Source organism: Neoarius graeffei, chromosome 19 (assembly GCF_027579695.1).
Source record: "Neoarius graeffei isolate fNeoGra1 chromosome 19, fNeoGra1.pri, whole genome shotgun sequence".
NCBI classification, from domain to species: domain Eukaryota; kingdom Metazoa; phylum Chordata; class Actinopteri; order Siluriformes; family Ariidae; genus Neoarius; species Neoarius graeffei.
Genome location: NC_083587.1, coordinates 7,376,988 through 7,398,964, shown reverse-complemented (window position 1 = coordinate 7,398,964; position 21,977 = coordinate 7,376,988). Strand labels below are relative to the sequence as shown.

General features: G+C 39.9%; 1 protein-coding gene across 12 annotated transcripts in view; it reads left to right on the top strand.

Annotated features, from left to right (window-relative positions):
* Nucleotides 1-21,291, top strand: part of LOC132867678 (zinc finger protein 271-like) — a 170,991-nt gene extending 149,700 nt beyond the window's left edge. For all 12 annotated transcript variants that reach the window (XM_060900676.1, XM_060900677.1, XM_060900675.1 and 9 more), the window contains 3 exons: nucleotides 10,820-10,887; nucleotides 11,059-11,237; nucleotides 19,184-21,291. In XM_060900676.1, coding sequence (XP_060756659.1) covers nucleotides 10,820-10,887; nucleotides 11,059-11,237; nucleotides 19,184-21,207 — 2,271 coding nt within the window. In that variant the 3' untranslated portion in view covers nucleotides 21,208-21,291. The remainder of the gene's footprint in view (nucleotides 1-10,819; nucleotides 10,888-11,058; nucleotides 11,238-19,183) is intronic.
* Nucleotides 21,292-21,977: the final 686 nt, after the last annotated feature.

Here is a 21,977-nt window from a genome sequence, read left to right as displayed (position 1 = left end):
ATATCATCGACAGCTCTAATGGTTTCATTAACAAAGCTGGCTAAGCGATAATGTGTTAATTCTACATTCCTCCATAGATCAGCTACGCCAAAATGAGGAAACATTGATGTCCAAAAACAGTGCCACCTAGTAGTAAGATGATGTTCCAAGGGTGGAAAATTATGATAGACATCTCATTTTGGGCGATGAGCAGAGAGAGGATGGATAGCAGTGATAGCGTTTTTGAGTCGTATGGGAGCACAAATGCCTGACCACTTGGTGGGAAAAGAAACAAGGAGATTACTATTACCGCAGTACCAGTTTAATGCTAATTTAACACCAGGATAATTATTAGGGTGTGGTGGAACACAATTAGGATGAGCCCTACATGTATTATTGATATACCCGATACTGTTGCGTGTACAATCAGTTAGTGTAGGGTTACATTGGCATGAATTCGGGACCCAGCGAGGACATGGAGAGGTGGCGGAATTCTGATCATATATCTGCTTACATTGAGACTTAGGAATGTGTCCCAAATAAACGTTACTTTTTTTTTTTTTTTTTTTTAGAGTAATTCGTTCTAAAACAGTGAGGGAAAGTGAAATTGGAAGGCATATCTACTTGCAGAGTAGTGAGGATAGAATCTTGCAGTATAATATCGGGGGTATCTGTGCCATATGCTAAAGAAGTCTGGTTTAACCTTGCTACCGCAGAAGGGTGCAGAGAGTAATTACAGAAAGGGCCCCAAAATGTAAAAGGTTGGCCTTTTGGGCCCCAAGCATAATATAAAGCTTCAGAGTATAGCGGCAAAGGTGGGCGCGTAATAATAGTAGAAGACGGCATCAAATGACATACATAACTTTCGTTTGTGTGAGTCCGTGCAGTCCAGTTAGCGAATTGCCAGAAGACGTTGTCTCGAGGTCTAGCTCCAGCGGGTAACCCTGCTCCGAGCAATAAGAAAATAGTCACGAAGGCTCGGGCGGGTAGCCCTGCCCCGAGCAAGGATGAAGCAGCCACGAAAGCTCGGGCGGGTAGCCCTGCCCCGAGCAACAACGAAGTCACGAAACCCGCGATGAGGACCATCATGGTTGTAGTGAGGAGGATTGGTTCCAAACTGGGCGCGAGATCTCTTCCCTTTTTGTTCACAACGTCTCGCAGGCAGCAACCCGATTCTCAGTCAGCCAGGGCTGCACACAGGTCAAATCTATGTAGAGCACAGAGAGAGAAACAGACTGGATAGGGACACAAAAAGCGTTAATAGCAAACTGATCATTGTAACACAACTTTGTTATGGAGCCTTCTTCAGTCGTGTGGCATGGATCTGTGGAAAAAGGTCAGTTAAGACAGCAGTACGAGTAATGGCGACTATTTCTGCAGGCTCGCTATATCTAGGTTCTCCCAATTGTCCAAATCGTTTAAAAAGTTGCACCAGCACCTTGTCTCCCACTTGGAAGGGGTGTGTGTTTGCTGATGGTGGAAATGATATTGTACTATTGACCTTAGTACAAATTTCATGCAATTTATCGATAAGGGCTGCAGAATACTCATCCATATGTGTCTTCAAATCAGAGGTACCCAGAGCCGGAGTCCCCTTCCTCCAGGGGAGAGGGAAAGGTCGTCCAAAAATAATCTCGTAGGGGGAATAGCCGCCGAGACTAGGTTTCGATGTCATGCGTATTTCAGCCAGTGTGGCTGGCAATAGGTCTACCCAATTTTTTGAACCTGTGGTCTGCATAGCCTTAGTTAGTTTGTCTTTCAATGTTCGATTAGTACGTTCTACGATACCAGAAGATTTAACCTTACAATCATCTTACCACAGGACTGTTAATGTTTAAGCTTGGAGAGGATTAGGGGCTGGGGAGCATTAGGGACTAAAGAGCAATGACTCCCCATGACAGAGAATCCTGCCGTAATTGATCACTTCTGGCCAAAATTTTGATAGGCATGCATCTTGTAGTAAAATAAAACGACTTCACCTCAATCCATGAGATGTACAGACCAAAAAATATTACATGGGAAGCTGAGATCTTTGTCTCGCAACACACTCGCCAGTTAGATCACTACCCATCACCATGCTTGCTCGGGTATGTCGCATAATCACGGTCACCTACTTTTACGTTTTGAGTTGAGAGAGTGAGTTCTTCCACAGCCACCCTAACCTGCAAAAGAACAGGGAGATGTTCCAGTAACAGTTAAAAAATAAATAAATAAACTGCACAGGCAGAATAGTAGTGTTTCCCACAGGATTTTGTGAAACTATGGTCAGTGAACCTCGCTCTGCAGGGTCTGGGGGCAGGCTCCCCTGTAAGAAAATTTTGTACATTTTAAAGTGCATATCCTGGACCAATTTCTTTTTTTTTTTATGAAAGTATGTCCCTTTACACACCCATCCAGAAGGGTAATTTTGCACAAGGCCATCTGTCTTCAGCAGAAAAAAATAAAATAAAATGCGTCTGGAAAAATCCCAAGGGAGTCTGGAGCCAGATTCGTGACGTTACCTGCGGAAGCACCAGCAGGCTGCGAGAGCTTGCACGGTTTTAGTGCACAGCCTGTGTAGACCAAGTTTAGTAGCTAGCAATTTTGCATTGAAATATGGAATCGCCACCTGAGCGCAACGTTACTTCACCTTTGGATGAAGAATATAATGAGATGTCCGAATTATTTCTTACCCTGGCAACAGTCAACATGTGAATTGCCGATTTTCTTGGTCTTTTTCTCGGCTCTGCTTGGTCCTCGGCTTTTTCCGGGTGCCTCGCACGAAGCGCTCCCATTTCTCTCTTATTCTCTGGTCTTTTGGAAAATGATGAGTACTAATCCCATCAAGATTGGTGTTGCTACACCCTCCTATGATACATCTGTTAACCATTTTAATAATTACGTGATAATGTTGAAGAAATTTGTAGAAAACCACCAGGTCGTTTTCTCATAAACAAACCAGCGCTGATGTATGGTAGGAGGCATCCTGCACGTGACATCATGAAAATCAATGTTTGCCGGGAAATGCAAGTGCCAAGTTTTTTCAGAGGCGGACCGATTCGCCTCAAATGGCTTGATTTCAACTGAATTTTTCTGGTATCGTGCAAGGTAAAAAATTCGCGGAGAATGCAGAATGTTAGATATTTGACCAAAGTTTAATATAAAATAGGAGAATTACATTGATCTTGCTCCTGAATTTACCCGTGATGTGCACTTTTAAAGTTAAATGTATCAAACTGGTGCACTTTGAGGGCAAAATTAAAAGTTTAGATTTATGAAGAACTTGCTTGACATAATTTTGTGCATGAGTAATTTAAACATAAACACCCTAATTGTATAGGTATGAATAATGATGCCATACTAAAAAGGTCACACCCACAAAGCATGATAAAGGGGTTTAACAGTTCATAAACAGTCAAAAAACAAAATAAAAAAACTGGAGCATGCATTTCAGCCCTCAAAGAAATGAAGCAGAAGTGGTTACTTGTGTTCCACTAGTTGATGTGTTTATTTTTTTTTTAGAAAATATAAAATATTGACTAGAGAACACACAATTTAATTTTAGCCAAAAATAGACCTATTTTGAACTTTGGTTAGAGCATGCTGTAAGAACTCTTTACTTCTGGACAATGAGAAATTGGAGACAGGCACTACAATTCCAGGTGCACTTTTATTATTGTCACTTTTCAGTGACTACCAAGCTGTGAACACACACACGTTGGGGAACATATGTCTCTCTCTCTCTCTCTCTCTCTCTCATATATTCATTACTGGCCATCTGAAAGACACACAGACAAATGTTAATAAATAGCCAGTAATGAGACACAGGTGTCACTCATGACATGCTACCTGCTGGTTCAAACTGACTCCTCACCCTTCACAGCCAACATTCAACCACACCCTTGCTGCCACACATGCACTTGTATTTTGAATGACAAATATATGCTACCGGACATGTTAGCGGTTTTCTGACTTAGAAACAAACTCTAGAAATTCAACAGTGTGTTGTTTTAAAATGAGATGAGATTCAGATACGTTGATGTTAACGTTCCCTAACTAAGCTAAAGTTTGATGAATGCTAATTATCAATGCTAACTTCTGCATTGACATTTTCTGTTTGCTGTCTTAAATTGAAAACCGTAAAATTGTGTTTTGACTATGAAACAGAATACATGTGCATCAATGAGAATGGGGATGAGAGTGGAGTGAAGATTCAAGGAGATGATGTAAAGAAAGTTGGTGAATTCAATTTCCTGGGGTCAACTGTGCAGGAAAATGTGGGCTGCAATAGTGAGGTGAGAAAGAGAGTGCAGGCAGGGTGGAGCAGTTGGAGAAGGATTTTGGGAGTCATTTATGATAGGAAAGTCCCAGCAAAAGTGAAAGGTAAGATGTATAACCAGGGCTCGAAATTCATATATTTTTTTAACCAGCCAACTGGACTAGTTATCTTCCAAAGTAACTAGCCAAACAGAAAATCGACTAGCCAAAATTTGTTCATGTATGAATTTTACTTCTGTCAAAAATAACGCAAAAGAGAGGAGTTACCATTGTTCATGACTAACGTGCATTTATTTCAAGACCTGAGTATTTTGATACTGTTGTTAAATACATAAATGAGAACAACACAGAGCACCATAATATAATAAATAATAATATATTGGAAAACTTGGCAACTTGGTGTATGAGTATTGAAAACAAATACAGTGGTGCTTGAAAGTTTGTGAACCCTTTAGAAATTTTCTATGTTTCTGCGTAAATATGACCTAAAACATCATCAGATTTTCACACAAGTCCTAAAAGTAGATAAAGAGAACCCAGTTAAAGAAATGAGACGAAAAATATTATACTCGGTCATTTATTTATTGAGGAAAATGATCCAATATTACATATCTGTGAGTGGCAAAAGTATGTGAACCTTTGCTTTCAGTATCTGGTGTGACCCCCTTTGTGCAGCAATAACTGCAACTAAATGTTTCCGGTAACTGTTGATCAGTCCTGCACACCAGCTTGGAGAAATTTTAGCCCATTCCTCCATACAGAACAGCTTCAACTCTGGGATGTTGGTGGGTTTCCTCACATAAACTGCTTGCTTCAGGTCCTTCCACAACATTTGGATTGGATTAAGGTCAGGACTTTGACTTGGCCATTCCAAAACATTATTCTTCTTTAACCATTCTTTGGTAGAATGACTTGTGTGCTTAGGGTCGTTGTCTTGCTGCATGACCCACCTTTTCTTGAGATTCAGTTCATGGACAGATGTCCTGACATTTTCCTTTAGAATTCACTGGTATAATTCAGCATTCATTGTTCCATCAGTGATGGCAAGCCGTCCTGGTCCAGATGCAGCAAAACAGGCCCAAACCATGATGATACCACCACCATGTTACACAGATGGGATAAGGTTCTTATGCTGGAATGCAGTGTTTTCCTTTCTCCAAACATAACGATTCTCATTGAAACCAGAAAGTTCTATTTTGGTCTCATCCATCCACAAATCATTTTTCCAATAGCCTTCTGGCTTGTCCACATGATCTTTAGCAAACTGCAGATGAGCAGCAATGTTCTTTTTGGAGAGCAGTGGCTTTCTCCTTGCAACCCTACCATGCACACCATTGTTGTTCAGTGTTCTCCTGATGGTGGACTCATGAACATTAACATTAGCCAATGTGAGAGAGGCCTTCAGTTGCTTAGAAGTTACTCTGGGGTCCTTTGTGACCTCGCCGACTATTACACGCTTTGCTCTTGGAGTGATCTTTGTTGGCCGACCACTCCTGGGGAGAGTAACAATGGTCTTGAATTTCCTCCATTTGTACATGTGGGTGCAATCAGTTAATTATTGATATTAAGTGATCAATCTCGTTAAATCAGTCTCATTAAATTTTGAAGGTTAATAATTAAAATGAATCAATCCCATTGAATCGTTTAATTTGACTCGTTTGAATTGAATCATACCATAGAATCAGTCTCATTCAGTGAATCATTTAGTGAATCGTTCAATTAATCGTTTAGTGAATCATTTGGTGAATCGTTCAATGAATCATTTAGTGAATCATACCATTAATGCTGGTGCTTAATAATAAATTACCAAGCAGCTAAATTATGGTATATTTCCAAATTATTACAATCACTTACCACATTACATAACATATGCACCCTTTTTGAATTCTTTGAGAAGATTGGGGACTTGATATTGTTGTTCACACAAATAAACACAGTTTGTTTAATAAATGAATTTATTATACAAAGATAAAAAGATAAAATAATAAATCAATATATACAAGCAGTGAGGTGTGTGTAGGACTTGACCATGTGTTTAGCCTCGTGTAGCTAACTACACGTGGTGGAGGCCTAGCTTGTTGGTAGCTAAACAAAAGAATGTTATCTAAACAGAACAAAGGATTAGCTCGGTGTTTAGCCTTGTGTTGCTAGTGTGAGTTTGCTAAAGGCCCTATGGCCTAGCTAAAGTGTGTTTGTTAGGCCTGGTGAGGCCTACTGAGCACGTGTTGCTAAAGACAAGGGTATTAGCCGTAGCTAACTAAAAGCTAGCTTGTAGATTTCTAGCTGAGGTGTGGTTTATCAGGCCTGATGGCCTGCCGAGCACATGGTAGGCCTTGATTAGCTTTGTGTTGCTAAGCAGACAAAAGGGAAGCTGTAGCTAACCCACTAGCTCATAACCATACTGAATCCACTGAAATCTTGAGATCAAGATGTATAATAAGAGAACTATATGTTAGTAGTAAAGAAAAGCATGCACAGCCTATCTATTAAAAAAAACAATTGAGAGAACATAGAACAAAATAAATCAACATGCTGCGTGTCTAATAGTGTAATGAATAAACCTGGGTTTAAATTCACACTATTTCAAATAAAAGCAAATTCCTAAGACTATCCTAATTATGCCCAAATGCCAAAATCTTACTTAATCCTGCCTTTAGCAAGATATGAAGAACTATTCGCCGGTGTAGTTTCGGGCCTCGCCGTGGGAGCACGTGAGCTGCTCGTGATGGAGGCGCAGAGAACTTTCGGGTCCAGCGGAGCACTTGGGTGGTTCCCGTGGAAAGCAGAGGATTCTTGGTCCGAACCTCAGCGTTTGTGAGGAAAAGTCTCTGATCAGAATAAGATGCACAGCGCTTTTGAGTTAAAAAGGATTCAATCGCTTCTTAACTTTTAACTGCCTGGGCTGCAGTCGTGACGTCACTTCTAATGCAAGTAAACCGGTTGTAACTCAGGTTGAGTTTAAAGATCGCGCGACTGTAGAGTTTACCTTTGCCAAGGGTAAGAAAGAAAATCGCGCTGAGTGATGGATCTTGCAAGAAAGAAGACGTCTTTCGGGTGGAGAGCGCCTCTTTATACGTCCAGATTCATTGGAAGCCAGACGTGAGAGACAAAGATGGAAGCGTTGTCCCATTGTTTTATGTTTCCTTGTATGATGACGTAGATGATCCCGCCCCGCATGACGTAGGTCACACGGAAGTTGCCTGGGAATTGTAGTTCTGACACAAGATGGCGGCATGATACCTACAGTACACAATCTGTCTGACTGTGGATTGGTGGAGTCCAAACTCTTTAGAGATGGTTTTGTAACCTTTTCCAGCCTGATGAGCATCAACAACGCTTTTTCTGAGGTCCTCAGAAATTTCCTTTGTTCGTGCCATGATAAACTTCCACAAATGTGTTGTGAAGATCAGACTTTGATAGATCCCTGTTCTTTAAATCAAACAGGGTGCCTGTTACACCCTGAAAAAAGGGGAATCTCAATAAAGATGCTGGACACAGTGCTTCTTCTCTGTTAGCTTCACTGAGAATATGGAATGAAAATATTTACATAATCACAATTTTGTTTCATTTGAATATTAGCCTTTTTTTTCTTTTCACAGGTAAACACACTGGTAAGTATCATAACATTTCTCCTTTTTTGCTACAGGTCACATTTAATCAGGTAAGTATATTGTCATTTATTAAATTGTCTTGTAGGTTAATTTCAATCAGGTGAGTACTCAGGTAAGTACATTCCCATTTCTTTTTCTTTCCCTTTCTTACAGGAAAAATGCTACAGGTAAACATAGAGGTGTGTACAAATCTTCATAATTCAACATAACCTTAAACTAAAATAAAGTGCATTTGAAATAAATTAAAGCATTGTAAACACAATTAACCATTTTATCTTTCTCTCTGATGGTGTTTGATCCCAATCATAAATAGCTACTTAAAGAATTACCTCAAATGCATGTAACTCAACAACACATTAACAACGTTATCCACTACGTGTATCTGCTAAAGTGCTAAACACAATCAGAACGCACACCATGCCATAATAGCTACCTGTTGTATTGTGCAATGAACCAGTGAATAATGTGCCAATCAAAATAATGCTCCAAATCAATCAAAGTTCAGTCAAAGTTACTCAAACTGGACACAACAGTTTAACAATACATATAATCATGTAAGGGCAGAAATACTCGTTTTATACCTGAAAAAGGGGGAATCTCAATAAAGACGCTGGACACAGTGCTTCTTCTCTGTTAGCTTCATTGAGAATGGAGCAAAGTGCGCGCGAAAGCCCCCTTCTTCCCCTGTAGACTCGACCAATCGATCTCAGACACCAGGACTGAATTAGTAGATTGCAGAATCACCGATCCTTTTCATCTTTGTTCATCCTTTTAATTTCTTTTACAGGACCGGAATGTTTACATAAAAACTGTGTATATAGTTATGAATCATAACTTATTTATTTACTAAATGAATTAATGAATTCTCTTCATGTTTTTAAGAAATTAATTATTTTAGCTGGATCAAAATCAACCTATCACATGCCCACTCACACCTGATTGTCACCCCATTGATTGAAAACACCTGACTCTAATTTCACCTTCAAATTAACTTCTAATCCTAGAGGTTCACATACTTTTCCCACTCACAGATATGTAATATTGGATCATTTTCTTCAATAAATAAATGACCAAGTATAATATTTTTATCTCATTTGTTTAACTGGGTTCTCTTTATCTACTTTTAGGACTTGTGTGAAAATCTGTTGATGTTTTAGGTCATATTTATGCAGAAATATAGAAAATTCTAAAGGGTTCACAAACTTTCAAGCAGCGCTCTCTCTCTCTCTCTCTCTCTCTCTCTCTCTATCTATCTATATATATATATATATATATATATATATATATATATATATATATATATATATATAATTTTTTTTTTTAAATAAATCTCCCACTGTCCGAACTGCCCGAAGGGGGATTGTCATGGCAATGTCCATCCTTCCATCTGGGAAGGATACTCACCTTCTGAAATCAACTCCTCTCTCAATTTTTGGAGGAATTTCATGGAACTTGACAGGATTCTTTGTATATGTCGGTAATATGCATATTGCAATTTCATTCAGTTCCATCGCATTTTACCAGAGTTATGACATAGTTGCCAGTGGGGGATATTGTGCTCTCAGAGCACTCTTGTTTAAATTTGAAAGCCTATGCCTCCTAATGCCTGCTTTTTTCCGAAATTTGTTTGGCCCCTCTAATTTTTGACCTTTTTTTGTCCATGGCTTTTGTTTCATTGCTGCGCACTGCTTTTGCATTAGTTTAGAATGTTAAGTTGCATTAGCTAACATGGTTGTGATTGACCAGTGAGAACATGCCCACAGCATGCTGTCATGCGAACCCGAAATGACCAGCCCACAGAGAGGGCCAGTAAAAAGACAGCAAAGCAAAATCTCTGGTCATTATGCCCTGGCGAATAAAGATGAGCCAAAATAGCTGGTCTGTCCATACAGACATCCTAACGTATTTCTTGAGGGAATTTTCCAGCCAGGAGAAATATCCTTTAGCAAAATTCATTCCAGTATGTTGCCTTCCCTCTTTTTCAGGTTCCTGACCATAGTTAGGAAGAAGTGAATCTGGTTTGGTAGACTCACTCACCTACTCGCATGGCTTTCATAATGCTCCTAGATTCTAACAGATATATGCATCAGGACACAGATACACATGGCATTGGTCTGAACAAAGTAACATCTTCATATGAAAATAGCGGTCATCACCATTACAGTCGTGGCTAACTCCACATAACCTGCATAGCAAAAAAAATTTTTAAAAACAGACACATACTGGGGGGGTCATCCCACAATACCACTCCTGCAACAGCCCCTCTTAAAACATTTTACAAGTACCATGCAACTGTGTGAGAAAATTATGACTAAAACTTTGACTAGAATTAGACTAAAATGAAAATTGAGTTCCACTTCTTAAATCTTGATGAAAACGAAACAAAAAAAATTAATAAATAAAATAAAAAGACTAAAATGAAACTACAATTTTCAGTACAAGATGAAGTCTCAATTTAAAATTCTTTAAATTCAAAATTAACACTGCAATACTGAACTAAACCGACATTACCTACTGAACATTTATGGCAAATAACAATTACTTGTACAAATCCAAAATATTTTCTATAAAACCAATTTAGTGGCAGAACTGACTTTATAGTTGTGTGGTTTTTTTTTTTTTTTAAGCTGTCTGTTTAGAGACCAAAACACAATGGGCAGATATTTATCAGAGAGGTCTGATTCACAGCGCAGCTTTGCCATGTCAGATGTAAAGCCTTTTATGAGAAACCTTTCCTTTGCCTAAATTCTGATAAAGCCTTGCCTGCATTTTCCTGTAGTTACTAAATTCATCTCAGAGCTTGTCAGCTGTTTTGTGAATCTAAAGATACAGTCAAGAACCTTTTAATTCAACCTTCATGAGCCTTAATGTAATATTGGCACGAGCCATCGTTCTCATTTCTGTATCCCTCATTTAAAGAGATTGATTGATTGATTTAGTGAAGAAAATGTAAATGTGGTATTTTTCTACAGATATACAGGAGTATGCAGTGTGAAAAATACATTGACACCAAAAGAGAGATGCATGTGAATTGGATGAGGTGAGAAATACACCAGTTGTTGGATCTTTTTAGTGATTTGATTTTACAGCTCATAATTTGTTGGAAGAACTTTATCTTCTTGCTGTCATTGGTATCTCTGCCATGCTTTCTCTAAGTTTGTAACGCTGATCTGATTTTTACCTTTTCTGGAATCTTGCCTCATTCTTTTAGGTATGTGAATTGTGCCCATAATAATAAAGAACAGAATCTTGTGGCATTTCAGTATCGAGGGGGAATTCTGTATCGTTGCTGTCGACCCATTAACCCAGGACAGGAGCTCTTGGTGTGGTATGAAGAGGAGGGCACCAAAGAACTCAGTCCTGCACCTTCAGGAACAACCAGACAGAAAGGTGTTACTATAGTCTAAGAGATTATAGAGGTTATTTTCTGCATCATCTAGTGACCCGTTTCTTAGCCTAATATTGTTTCTGGGATGAATACTGTTGTACAATGGAGTCTACAATAACCAGAGCACTCCCCCAGAGAACTCATTTTGGCCAGTTCTACCAACCAGGTAGGACTTGTCTATCATATGACAATGACCAACCAGAGAGGGTGAAGTCTGTCGGCTTCCTCTGAGACACGTGAAGTCAGCCCACTACATCTCTTGCTATTGTGAATCCTTTGTAAAGTCTGGCTTTTCTCCACAAGAGTGCTAATTAATTGACATTTCTCATGAGTACAACTTAATACTGATGACAGAAGAAAAATAACCAAACATCTTCCATTCAACATACTGAATAAACTCAGTGCTGGTTATTCTGAAATACAGTTGATTGTATTTGTGTTTCGAGCCATTTCCTGATGAGGATCATGTTCTGCCTTTAACCAAAATTCACAAAACTCAAATGGAACAAAAAGGTCATGATGATAGTGGGCACCAAGCGAACACAGGGGAAACCTTTTTTTCAAAGCAAGAAAAAAGGATTGTTGCATAAACTAATTGATTTTTTTAAAATGTTTTAATGACTTTGAAAATCATAACCCATTTCTAGGGTTACTTGTTTGAAACTGAATATATAGTAAACCACAAAATACTGCTGTATTTTTATTCATCATGCACAATTTAACCAGAAGTAGCGTAAAATGCATGCCCTGTGGATCCTGAGTGGCGCAGCAGAAAAATATCCTCCCCATCATCTTCCCTATTTTCGGGAGATTGCCACATTCTAATCCTGATAATGCCACAGTCATCTGTGGTCGGGAGCTCAAGAGAGAAAAATTGGCTAGGCTCTCTGGGAGGGAGGGGTGACATGCGCGCTCTCTCTCTCCTCTGTTAATTACACCAGTGAGTCACGGGTGTCTGTGAGCTCATGCACATTCATATGGAAGTGAGTGGATTGGGCTTTCCTCGGAGTGTGTTACGCCACCCACTGACATTGTATGAGTAAAAGATGCGGTCAACTGGTGTTACTTGCCTCGGAGGAAGCACATGGTAGCCTTAGCCCTCCCTGGTTGGGGGTTGTTGTGTGATACGGAAGAGTAGCCTGATGGGTGGGAATTGGCCATGGCTAAATTAGGGAGAAAATCAGGGTAAATAAACACATGCCCTATCACAACAAACACAATATAGGACAATGCTTTCAGACCTCCCCATATTACAGAAACACACAGGAGGGAGGGACAAAAAAACCCATTTTATAATATCTTCAGTGCAATATAACCAGCTGGCTGGATAGAAGTTAGTTGAACACGCACATGCAGCATGCCTGAACCAAGTAAAGTTGTTAATTGGCTAATGCAGTTGTCCGTCAAACCCATCAAGCATTATACAAATCAATTCAAACACATTTGCTTTATTTCAGGAGCACGTGATACAGTATTTATATTATCAACCAATTTAATAAGCAATAACATTAGTATTAAATTCAATAATTCCACAAGTCATGTCATGCCATACAGAAAGAATCTTTAATTATGTTTATTTTTAACTCCTTAAACTCTTTCAGCTCGAAAATTTCAACATATTCAGGGACAAGTAGTAAGTGGTTGCTTTATTACTACAAACCACACCGTGGCATTCTTTGCATAATACAGTAAGGAAATTCCTGTAGAGGCTTTGCACCATCACATGACCCCCATAGCAATGGTAACTACACCGCCATGACAGGAGGCATGCTTGTAGTGCTTCATTCAGACGAGTTAGTTGTTATTGATCAGTATGGGAAGATTTTGCTGTGTTTTTGGATGTGTAAATCATTCTGAATGAAACAAAAGACATCAGATTTTTTAATTTACCAAAAGTAATTCATTATCGGGGGGAAAAAATGAGAAAGATTTGAAAACATAGAAGGGAAAAATGGCTCGTAAACATATGAAGTGCAGTGAGGCGCTCAATCTTATACAGAGAGTTGAGCATAAGAGACAAAGTCTAGCAAGGTGCTTATTCTTGTACAGTGACATGAACATGGGCGTAAAGCTACAGTCGCACTACAACTCGCAATGCTTTGCGATGGGTTATCAATGAAAAATAGGTGTTTTGGTGATGATGCTTGGCGATATACAGACAAACTAAAAGTTGTGGTCACACAGCAGGTGAACTCTTGACTGTCACGCCTACACACGCTCAAGCAGCCGCGCTCGCTCACAGGCCCCAGTCGTTATGGGAAACACCTGATGCTGATTTGAGAACAATCGGCACACCCATATAAGAACGCAGTCTTTTGAATGTTTTTTTTTTTTAAATCAGTGTCATGATTCGAGCCATGTTTATGACTCAGCTTTTGGTTTTGCTTGTGTTATATTTTTGCAAATATCATGCTTGCTAATAAACACTATTCCTGCACTTAGATCTGTCTACCACCGCATACTTGCAAAGTCTCTGTGAAAACAGCATCCTTATACAGTCACCGGCCACTTTAATAGGAACTTGTTCTTGATTCGAAGATTCCTGTTCTTGGCTGGCAGGAGCGGAACCCAATGTGATCTTCTGCTGTTGCATGCTGAGATGCTTTTCTGCTCACCACGGTTGTAAAGAGTTGCTATGAGTTGCTGTATCCTTCCTGGCAGTTCAAACCAATCTGGCCATTTTCCTCTGATCTCTCTTATCAACGAGGCATTTCCACCCACAGAACTGTCGCTCACTCACTGTTTTTTTGCTTTTTGCACCATTCTGTGTCAACTCTAGAAACTGCTGTGTGTGAAAACCCCAGGAGATCAGCAGTTTCTGAAATGCTCAAACCAGTCCGTCTGGCACCAACACTCATGCCACAGTGAAAGTGACAGACAAAGATCACAATAATTTTTCCCATTCTGATGTTTGAAGTGAACATTAACTGAAGCTCTTGATTTGTATCTGCATGATTTTATGCATTGCGCTGCTGTCCAGGGATTAGCTGATTAGATAACTGCATAAAACAGCAGGTGTATCTAATAAAGTGGCCAGTGAGTGTATGTGCATGCTGATTGCAGTCAAATCAGCATCGGGCATTTCCCATAATGACAAGGTCCCAAGTGCGCGCAACGTGCTCCAAAGGACCCCTGAATGTAAATGCACTTTTAAAGTCTCAGTGAAGGTTAGGCAATGACAAGCTGCTGTGTTGACACTCATGTTCACTTCACTGTATAAGAATGAGCACCTTGCTGCAGTTTTGAAATTAATTTTTTTATTTTTGGAATTCTTACCTTTGTGGAAATGAAGTGAGCATATGATCGTATTTTTGACACCTCCGTTCGACAGAGTTCCGCCCAATGTTTGTGCACCATTTTTCCCTTTTACATTTACAACCCTGGTCATGAAAGTGTTGCGGAATTTCCCGGAATTACGGGTTTTTAGATTTTCCGCCGGATTTTTTCTGCTAATGACCCGGAAATCCGGATATTTGACAAAACTCTTAAATCTCCAGTTTTCGAATGGAGAAATTTATTTTTTGGATTTTTCGCGTTCCTAGATGCAGCGTAATACTTCGCATCATCCTTGTATGGGCGCAGTCCTTAAATAGCCCAAACATAGTTCATTGATTAAAGACAGGTAGGCTACGTTCACACTGCAGGCTGAAGTGACTCAAATCCGATCTTTTCGCCCATATGTGACCTGTATCCGATCTTTTATTGACAATATGAACGACACAGATCCGATTTTTTAAAATCCGACCCAGGCCGTTTGGATGTGTGGTCCTAATTCCGATTCCTATCCGCTCTTTTCATATGTGACTTCAGTCTGAACCGCCAGGTCGCATTCATCCGACTTACACGTCATCAACAAGCCACAAACGTCACTATTCTGCGCTGAAGTAGGCGGCGGGTCTCTCAGAAAAAGTTACAACAACATGGCGCATAATCACGGGTGCAGATAGAGGGTGGGACTTGTTCCACCCAGATTTAAATTCACCTCGCTCGGTCCCCCCCACTTATAGGGAGGAAAAAACGTCTATGCTGTCTTTCTTTGCATAAGGCAAACCTCACGGAAAAATCAAAAGACTAATTACCATTCGATTTATTGAGGTGCACGGCAGTGTATACATAGTTGCAACAACTCACATAAAACAAAGACTGATATTCGGTTGGTTGAGCTGCGCAGACTGCACAGGTTGCGAGCTCGAGCTTGGTTGCTATGGTAACCCACAACAAGTTTGACAGGCATATCGGGGTTGGGGCTGGTTTGCTGGCAGCTTTGTCCCCCCCAGTTTTTTATCCCCCCCAGTTCAAAAAACGTATCTGCGCCCCTGCGCATGACATCAATGCGAGGGACGCTTCGGGCTGCGAAGGTTCTGAATCTTCTCAATGGAAGGACACAGAGGTTAGGGAGCTGATTTCCATTTGGGGGGATACAGCTATTCAAGCTAGATTGGATGGGTCATACCGCAACCGGGCGGTTTTACTTCCGTAAACACTGGCCATGCTCACTGCGTGTGACGTCGTCGTATCCTGCAATGCGCATGTGGAACACTTTTAGGTCGCTTTTCGTTCATACTGAGGATCACATACAAGTCGCATATATTTGTTAATGTGAACGACCTCACAAAAAAATCAGATTTCACAAAAAAATCGGAATTGAGCATTAAGCCTTGCAGTGTGAACGTAGCGGTATTCTTTGTTAACGGCGCACATGCCGGAGCTCGTTAGGCGCGTGCACCTTCAGGACTGACACCATTCTGTGCAAATGCAACATAATCGCACTAGAAAGCATGTTCAAGCTGCCACTGTAGCTGCAGTCTTTTCAGTTGCGAATTGAGTATTTTCCCTTGTTGTTAATTCGCCATGTCAAAACAAGCAAAATTTTCCTCCTTCTTTCGACGTGAAGAGAGGTAAGCAATTTATTACATTTATTTATTTATTCCCCCCCCAAATCAAAGTTACATTTTGTGGTTTGGAAGCTAAGTTTTAGTGCCGTTTCTAGAACAACATCAAGAAAATGTGGAAGAAACAGCAATAATGGAAGAGACGGTTTCTAAGCTGCCTAAAACTAGCAATGGTAATTATGTTTTGTTACATAATGTACTCAGGCTGCCAGTCAGTGTGTGACACACACACACCCTACGCCCCTGATTTATATGAGAAATGTGGTATTCATTGGTGTGTTTAAATTTACAGACAATACAAACTAATGTAAACAATTGGCTTCAACTCACATAAATATGAATTGGAAATTTTTAGTTCACTTTAGCTTATGCAAACGCACAACTCTACTAAAAGGATGATAAATGAGGTTCAATGTCCCCAACATTGAAACTTGAAAGCTTTAGAAACTCTAACAGACCTTTACTTTTTAACAGTAGCGTTTTGGGATTTTGCTGAGTTTACCTTCAACTGTCTGATTTTTTTTTTTTTCAAAGTAATTAATTGTGTAGCCAGGAAAATCACCGCGTTTTCTAAACGCACTCCTGAAAATTACTCATTAACTAGGGGAATGAAATTTGATATTTTTGACATGTTAATCATTAATGTACATAAAAGAAAAAGGCTTAACTTGTTTTAGTGAAAATGAGTACCGTATTTTCCGGACTATACGTCGCTCCGGAGTTTAAGTCGCATCAGCCAAAAAATGCATTATGAAGAGGAAAAAAACATATATACGTCGCACCGGACTATAAGTCGCACTTTTTTGAAGGGTTATTCTATCCATAGAATCTGTGATTGTATCTGATAAGCGGCGCGTGGTTACTGCGCGACTGCATTGTTTATTTAATAAACGAACAGCTGAGCAGTGATAACGCGCCCTTTGCCCTGTAAGTAGCCTAGTCTGATTATTTTAAATATCTACTACTATCTTTAATACTATCACTATCGTTATTACTAATAGCCTATATTATTATTATAACTAATATTAGTAGCCTATTACTGATGCATTAATCAGTTTGCTTTTAGAATATTTTTACCGGTAGGGCTTATTATCGCCCCATGGCTCTTTCATCTGTGTTATTAAAGCTGTAGTCATCATCGAGGAGTGTCATTCTTCATTTTTGTCGAATTTTATTTCATCAAATCAAGTAGGCTATAGGTATATCATCTCCAAAGACAGGTACGGTAGTAAAAACAACCGTCTAGTGAAAAAAAAAAACAACAACCGCTTTTAAATCCCCAACTTAAATCCTTAAAATGAGTAATTTAACTCATGTCTTGTGTGATCTGATCTCCAATGGTGAAATAAACCGGTTGTGATGAGTACAGTCTGTTATTTTAGAAGATAAATGTAATATATAATTTAATATATAGACTAATAAAAATTAATATTTTATAATATAATATCACGACATATTACTGTCTGTAACTGTTTGTCACTAAAGCGTTTTCTAAGATCATAATGTCTGATATTATTATTATTTTACACACACAATAAGCGCGTGTGCGTAAAGTTATAGTAAACCATCCCCCGCCTTTTTTTTTTTTGAGTCGCCGGACCCACCCACCTCCTGCGTTCCGGGACCTCCCACTTCACAAATTAAGCACTGCCTAAAATCACTACATAACTTATTTAAATAACTATAGGCCTATCATTAATAATAAAACACAGGTCAATCAAGTTTATCAAGCTGATGATTTCACTCCAAATCAGCAAATCCATTGAATTCTTCATCCTCGGTGTCGCTTCTGAACAACTCTGCCAACTCCAGCGGCAGATGAAGCGCCGTTTCCTCTTCTGCGTGGCTGTCGTCAGACTCAGCATCAGCTCCAGTTATTCCGCGGTGAAAAAACAAAACAAAAACATATATACGTCGCACCGGAGTATAAGTCGCATTGCCAGCCGAACCATGAAAAAAAGTGCGACTTATAGTCCGAAAAATACGGTACTAAAATGCACTAGAATGCAGGGTTTTGCATGTTATGTTATTTTCGGGGGATGTTGCCCCCCCCCCCCCCCCCCCCCCCCCCCATCTCAGGGTTTTTTCCTTTGCTCCACTTTCATCTCTATGTAGAAATCTCCCTATTTTGTTTCCCCCGATGAAAAATTACTTTTAGTAAATTAAAACATTTGATGTCTGTTTCATTCAGAACAATTTGCACATACAAAAACACAGCAAAACCTTCCCATACTGATCAATAACAACTAACTCATCTGGATGAAGCACTACAAGCATGCTTACTGTCATGGCGGTGTAGTTACCATTGCTATGGGGGTCATGTGATGGTGCAAAACCTCTATACTACTGCAGACTGAATTGAATGCCATTTGAACTGTTGCAGTGTGTCCCTTTTTTTTATATGCCTGCAATTCTGTATGGCCATTCTTATGTCTTAATTTATGGATGCTGGCTTTCTTTCTTTCACCATTTATATTAATATGAATCAAGTGGGTTTCACAAAATACCACAAAATTTAATTTCATTAACTGTGTGTTTCATTGAAATTAATAAGCATTTTAAATATGACAATCCATATGTAAAAATAAAGACCTTGTGTAAATACTTCTAGGTTAAAGGTTATCTATTCATAACCAGATTGATAAATAAGGCCCATTGTTGTATGTTTCAGAACCTTGAATGCTCGGGCTGAGTCTCCGTATTAATCCTGGACGAGATGTAAATAAGGCTAGGCTTGCCATTACCTAGACTTAACATTATATCAAACAGAAACCAACTACTCCCCCTTAGTCAGTCTGACCCATGGGGCTATGACCAGTGCTGTGCCTAGCTGTTGTACCAGCACCTTATTGAATCTACAAGTATTCCTAGCTAGAGGCTGCTGTATCTTTGTCCTCAAAGATACTTTTTTTTTTCTCCTCAGTCTTCATGTAGAATCTTGAAAGTTTGAGGTTTAGTAAAAATGCTCCCTTACATTAGGTTACTGTGGTTAGATTATATAATCTTGTTGCATTTCATGTAAAATTTCTGATACTTTTGTCCTTTCACTTCCCCAGAAGTAAAGAACACTTTGCTGCAAGTCTTTTCCTGCACCACATGTCCTCGTTCCTGTGCATCTCAAATTTACCTTGACCAGTGCATCCAGAGATGCCACGATGAAGAGTCTGTGAGACTTCAGGAATCAAGAGAGATTAAATATGAACTTCAAATCCCCTCCAAATACTCCAGTAGTCAGCCAACATCAACTGATACTTTCAGTTCTGACACTTCTCATAATGATGTGGAGAAGGAAATTCACCACAGCTCAGACTGTGGAAAAAGTTTTGGTCATCAGAATGCACTCAAATGGAACCAGTGCAGTCACAAAGGAGTAAAGCCACATGACTGCTCACAGTGTGGGAAGAGTTTTACTGAACAGAGTGCTCTCCAAACACACCAGCGCATTCACACAGGAGAGAAGCCTTATCACTGCTCACAGTGTGGGAAGAGTTTTACTCATCAGAGTCATCTCCATCAACACCAGCGCATTCACACAGGAGAGAAGCCGTATCACTGCTCGCAGTGTGGAAAGAGTTTTACTTGTCAGAGTGATCTCCAAAAACACCAGCGCATTCACACAGGAGAGAAGCCGTATCACTGCTCACAGTGTGGAAAGAGTTTTACTCAGCAGAGTAATCTCCAACGACACCAGCACATTCACACAGGAGAGAAGCCATATCACTGCTCACAGTGTGGAAAGAGTTTTATTTGTCAGAGTGATCTCCAAAAACACCAGCGCATTCACACAGGAGAGAAGCCGTATCACTGCTCACAGTGTGGGAAGAGTTTTACTGAACAGGGTGCTCTCCAAACACACCAGCGCATTCACACAGGAGAGAAGCCGTATCACTGCTCACAGTGTGGGAAGAGTTTTACTCGTCAGAGTGCTCTCCAAAAACACCAGCGCATTCACACAGGAGAGAAGCCGTATCACTGCTCACAGTGTGGGAAGAGTTTTACTGAACAGGGTGCTCTCCAAACACACCAGCGCATTCACACAGGAGAGAAGCCGTATCACTGCTCACAGTGTGGGAAGAGTTTTACTCAGCAGAGTAATCTCCAACGACACCAGCACATTCACACAGGAGAGAAGCCGTTTCACTGCTCACAGTGTGGGAAGAGTTTTACTCAGCAGAGTGATCTCCAACAACACCAGCGCATTCACACAGGAGAGAAACCGTATCACTGCTCACAGTGTGGGAAGAGATTTACTCATCAGAGTGCTCTCCGACTACACCAGCGCATTCACACAGGAGAGAAGCCGTTTCACTGCTCACAGTGTGGGAAGAGTTTTACTCGTCAGAGTGATCTCCGAAAACACCAGCGCATTCACACAGGAGAGAAGCCGTATCACTGCACACAGTGTGGGAAGAGTTTTACTCGTCAGAGTGATCTCCGAAAACACCAGCGCATTCACACAGGAGAGAAGCCGTATCACTGCTCACAGTGTGGGAAGAGTTTTACTGAACAGGGTGCTCTCCAAACACACCAGCGCGTTCACACAGGAGAGAAGCCGTATCACTGCTCACAGTGTGGGAAGAGTTTTACTCAGCAGAGTAATCTCCAACGACACCAGCACATTCACACAGGAGAGAAGCCGTTTCACTGCTCACAGTGTGGGAAGAGTTTTACTCAGCAGAGTGATCTCCAACAACACCAGCGCATTCACACAGGAGAGAAACCATATCACTGCTCACAGTGTGGGAAGAGTTTTACTCATCAGAGTGCTCTCCAAACACACCAGCGCATTCACACAGGAGAGAAGCCGTATCACTGCTCACAGTGTGGGAAGAGTTTTACTCATCAGAGTGCTCTCCAAACACACCAGCGCATTCACACAGGAGAGAAGCCGTATTACTGCTTACAGTGTGGGAAGAGTTTTACTCATCAGAGTGCTCTCCAAATACACCAGCGCATTCACACAGGAGAGAAGCCGTATCACTGCTCACAGTGTGGGAAGAGTTTTACTTATTCAGTTACATTTAAAACCCACAAGTGCAATAATTCCGAGACATTGCATGATTTAAAGTTGTCAAATTAAATTTTTTTATTCATGCTTTTGCTGAAAATGTCCTGTACTTTGATCCTAATTGTTCATATTAAAGGACTACATATTTTAAAACAATCTTAGTGATTTTTAAACAAGACTATTAATGTTTTCTTTTGATCTTATGTAGTTAAGTAGTAATTAATTACCACCATATAAATAATGATTCAACTAACACTATTATCAGTGTAGTACTGTAGGATGAGACTAATTCTTCATAGAATTATTACGGAGCAGGAGTTTAATGTACTATGTTTAACGGAAATGTGGACCAAACCAAATGAATGTTGCATTCAAATGAAGCTATATGCTTCATCCTCAGCTATATGTATCAGCTTTGTCTAACTGGTAGTGGACAAAGCGTCATAGTTATTTATGATAACCTAGACATCATACAAAAACCTGAACAAAATTTCAATATGATTGAAGTTCTTTATATTAACATACATAGCAAAAAAAAAAAGTCTACCCAGTCAATTCAGCTAATTATTTACAGATCTGTGGTCTGTGTTCTGAATTTCTTTCTGAATTTGCGGATTTCATCTCAAACTGGTTGTTTCTTTGGACAAAAAAATTAATTATTGTCGACTTTAATATTCACTTCAATAACCCTGAAGACCCTCTGAAAACAGTGTTCGTGTCCATTTTAGATTCATTAGGGTTTAATCAGAACGTCATAGGACTGACCCATAATGGTGGTCACACTCTTGATCTAATACTTGTATTAAATATAGAAAATATAGTCTGACTTCCACATCATCTGA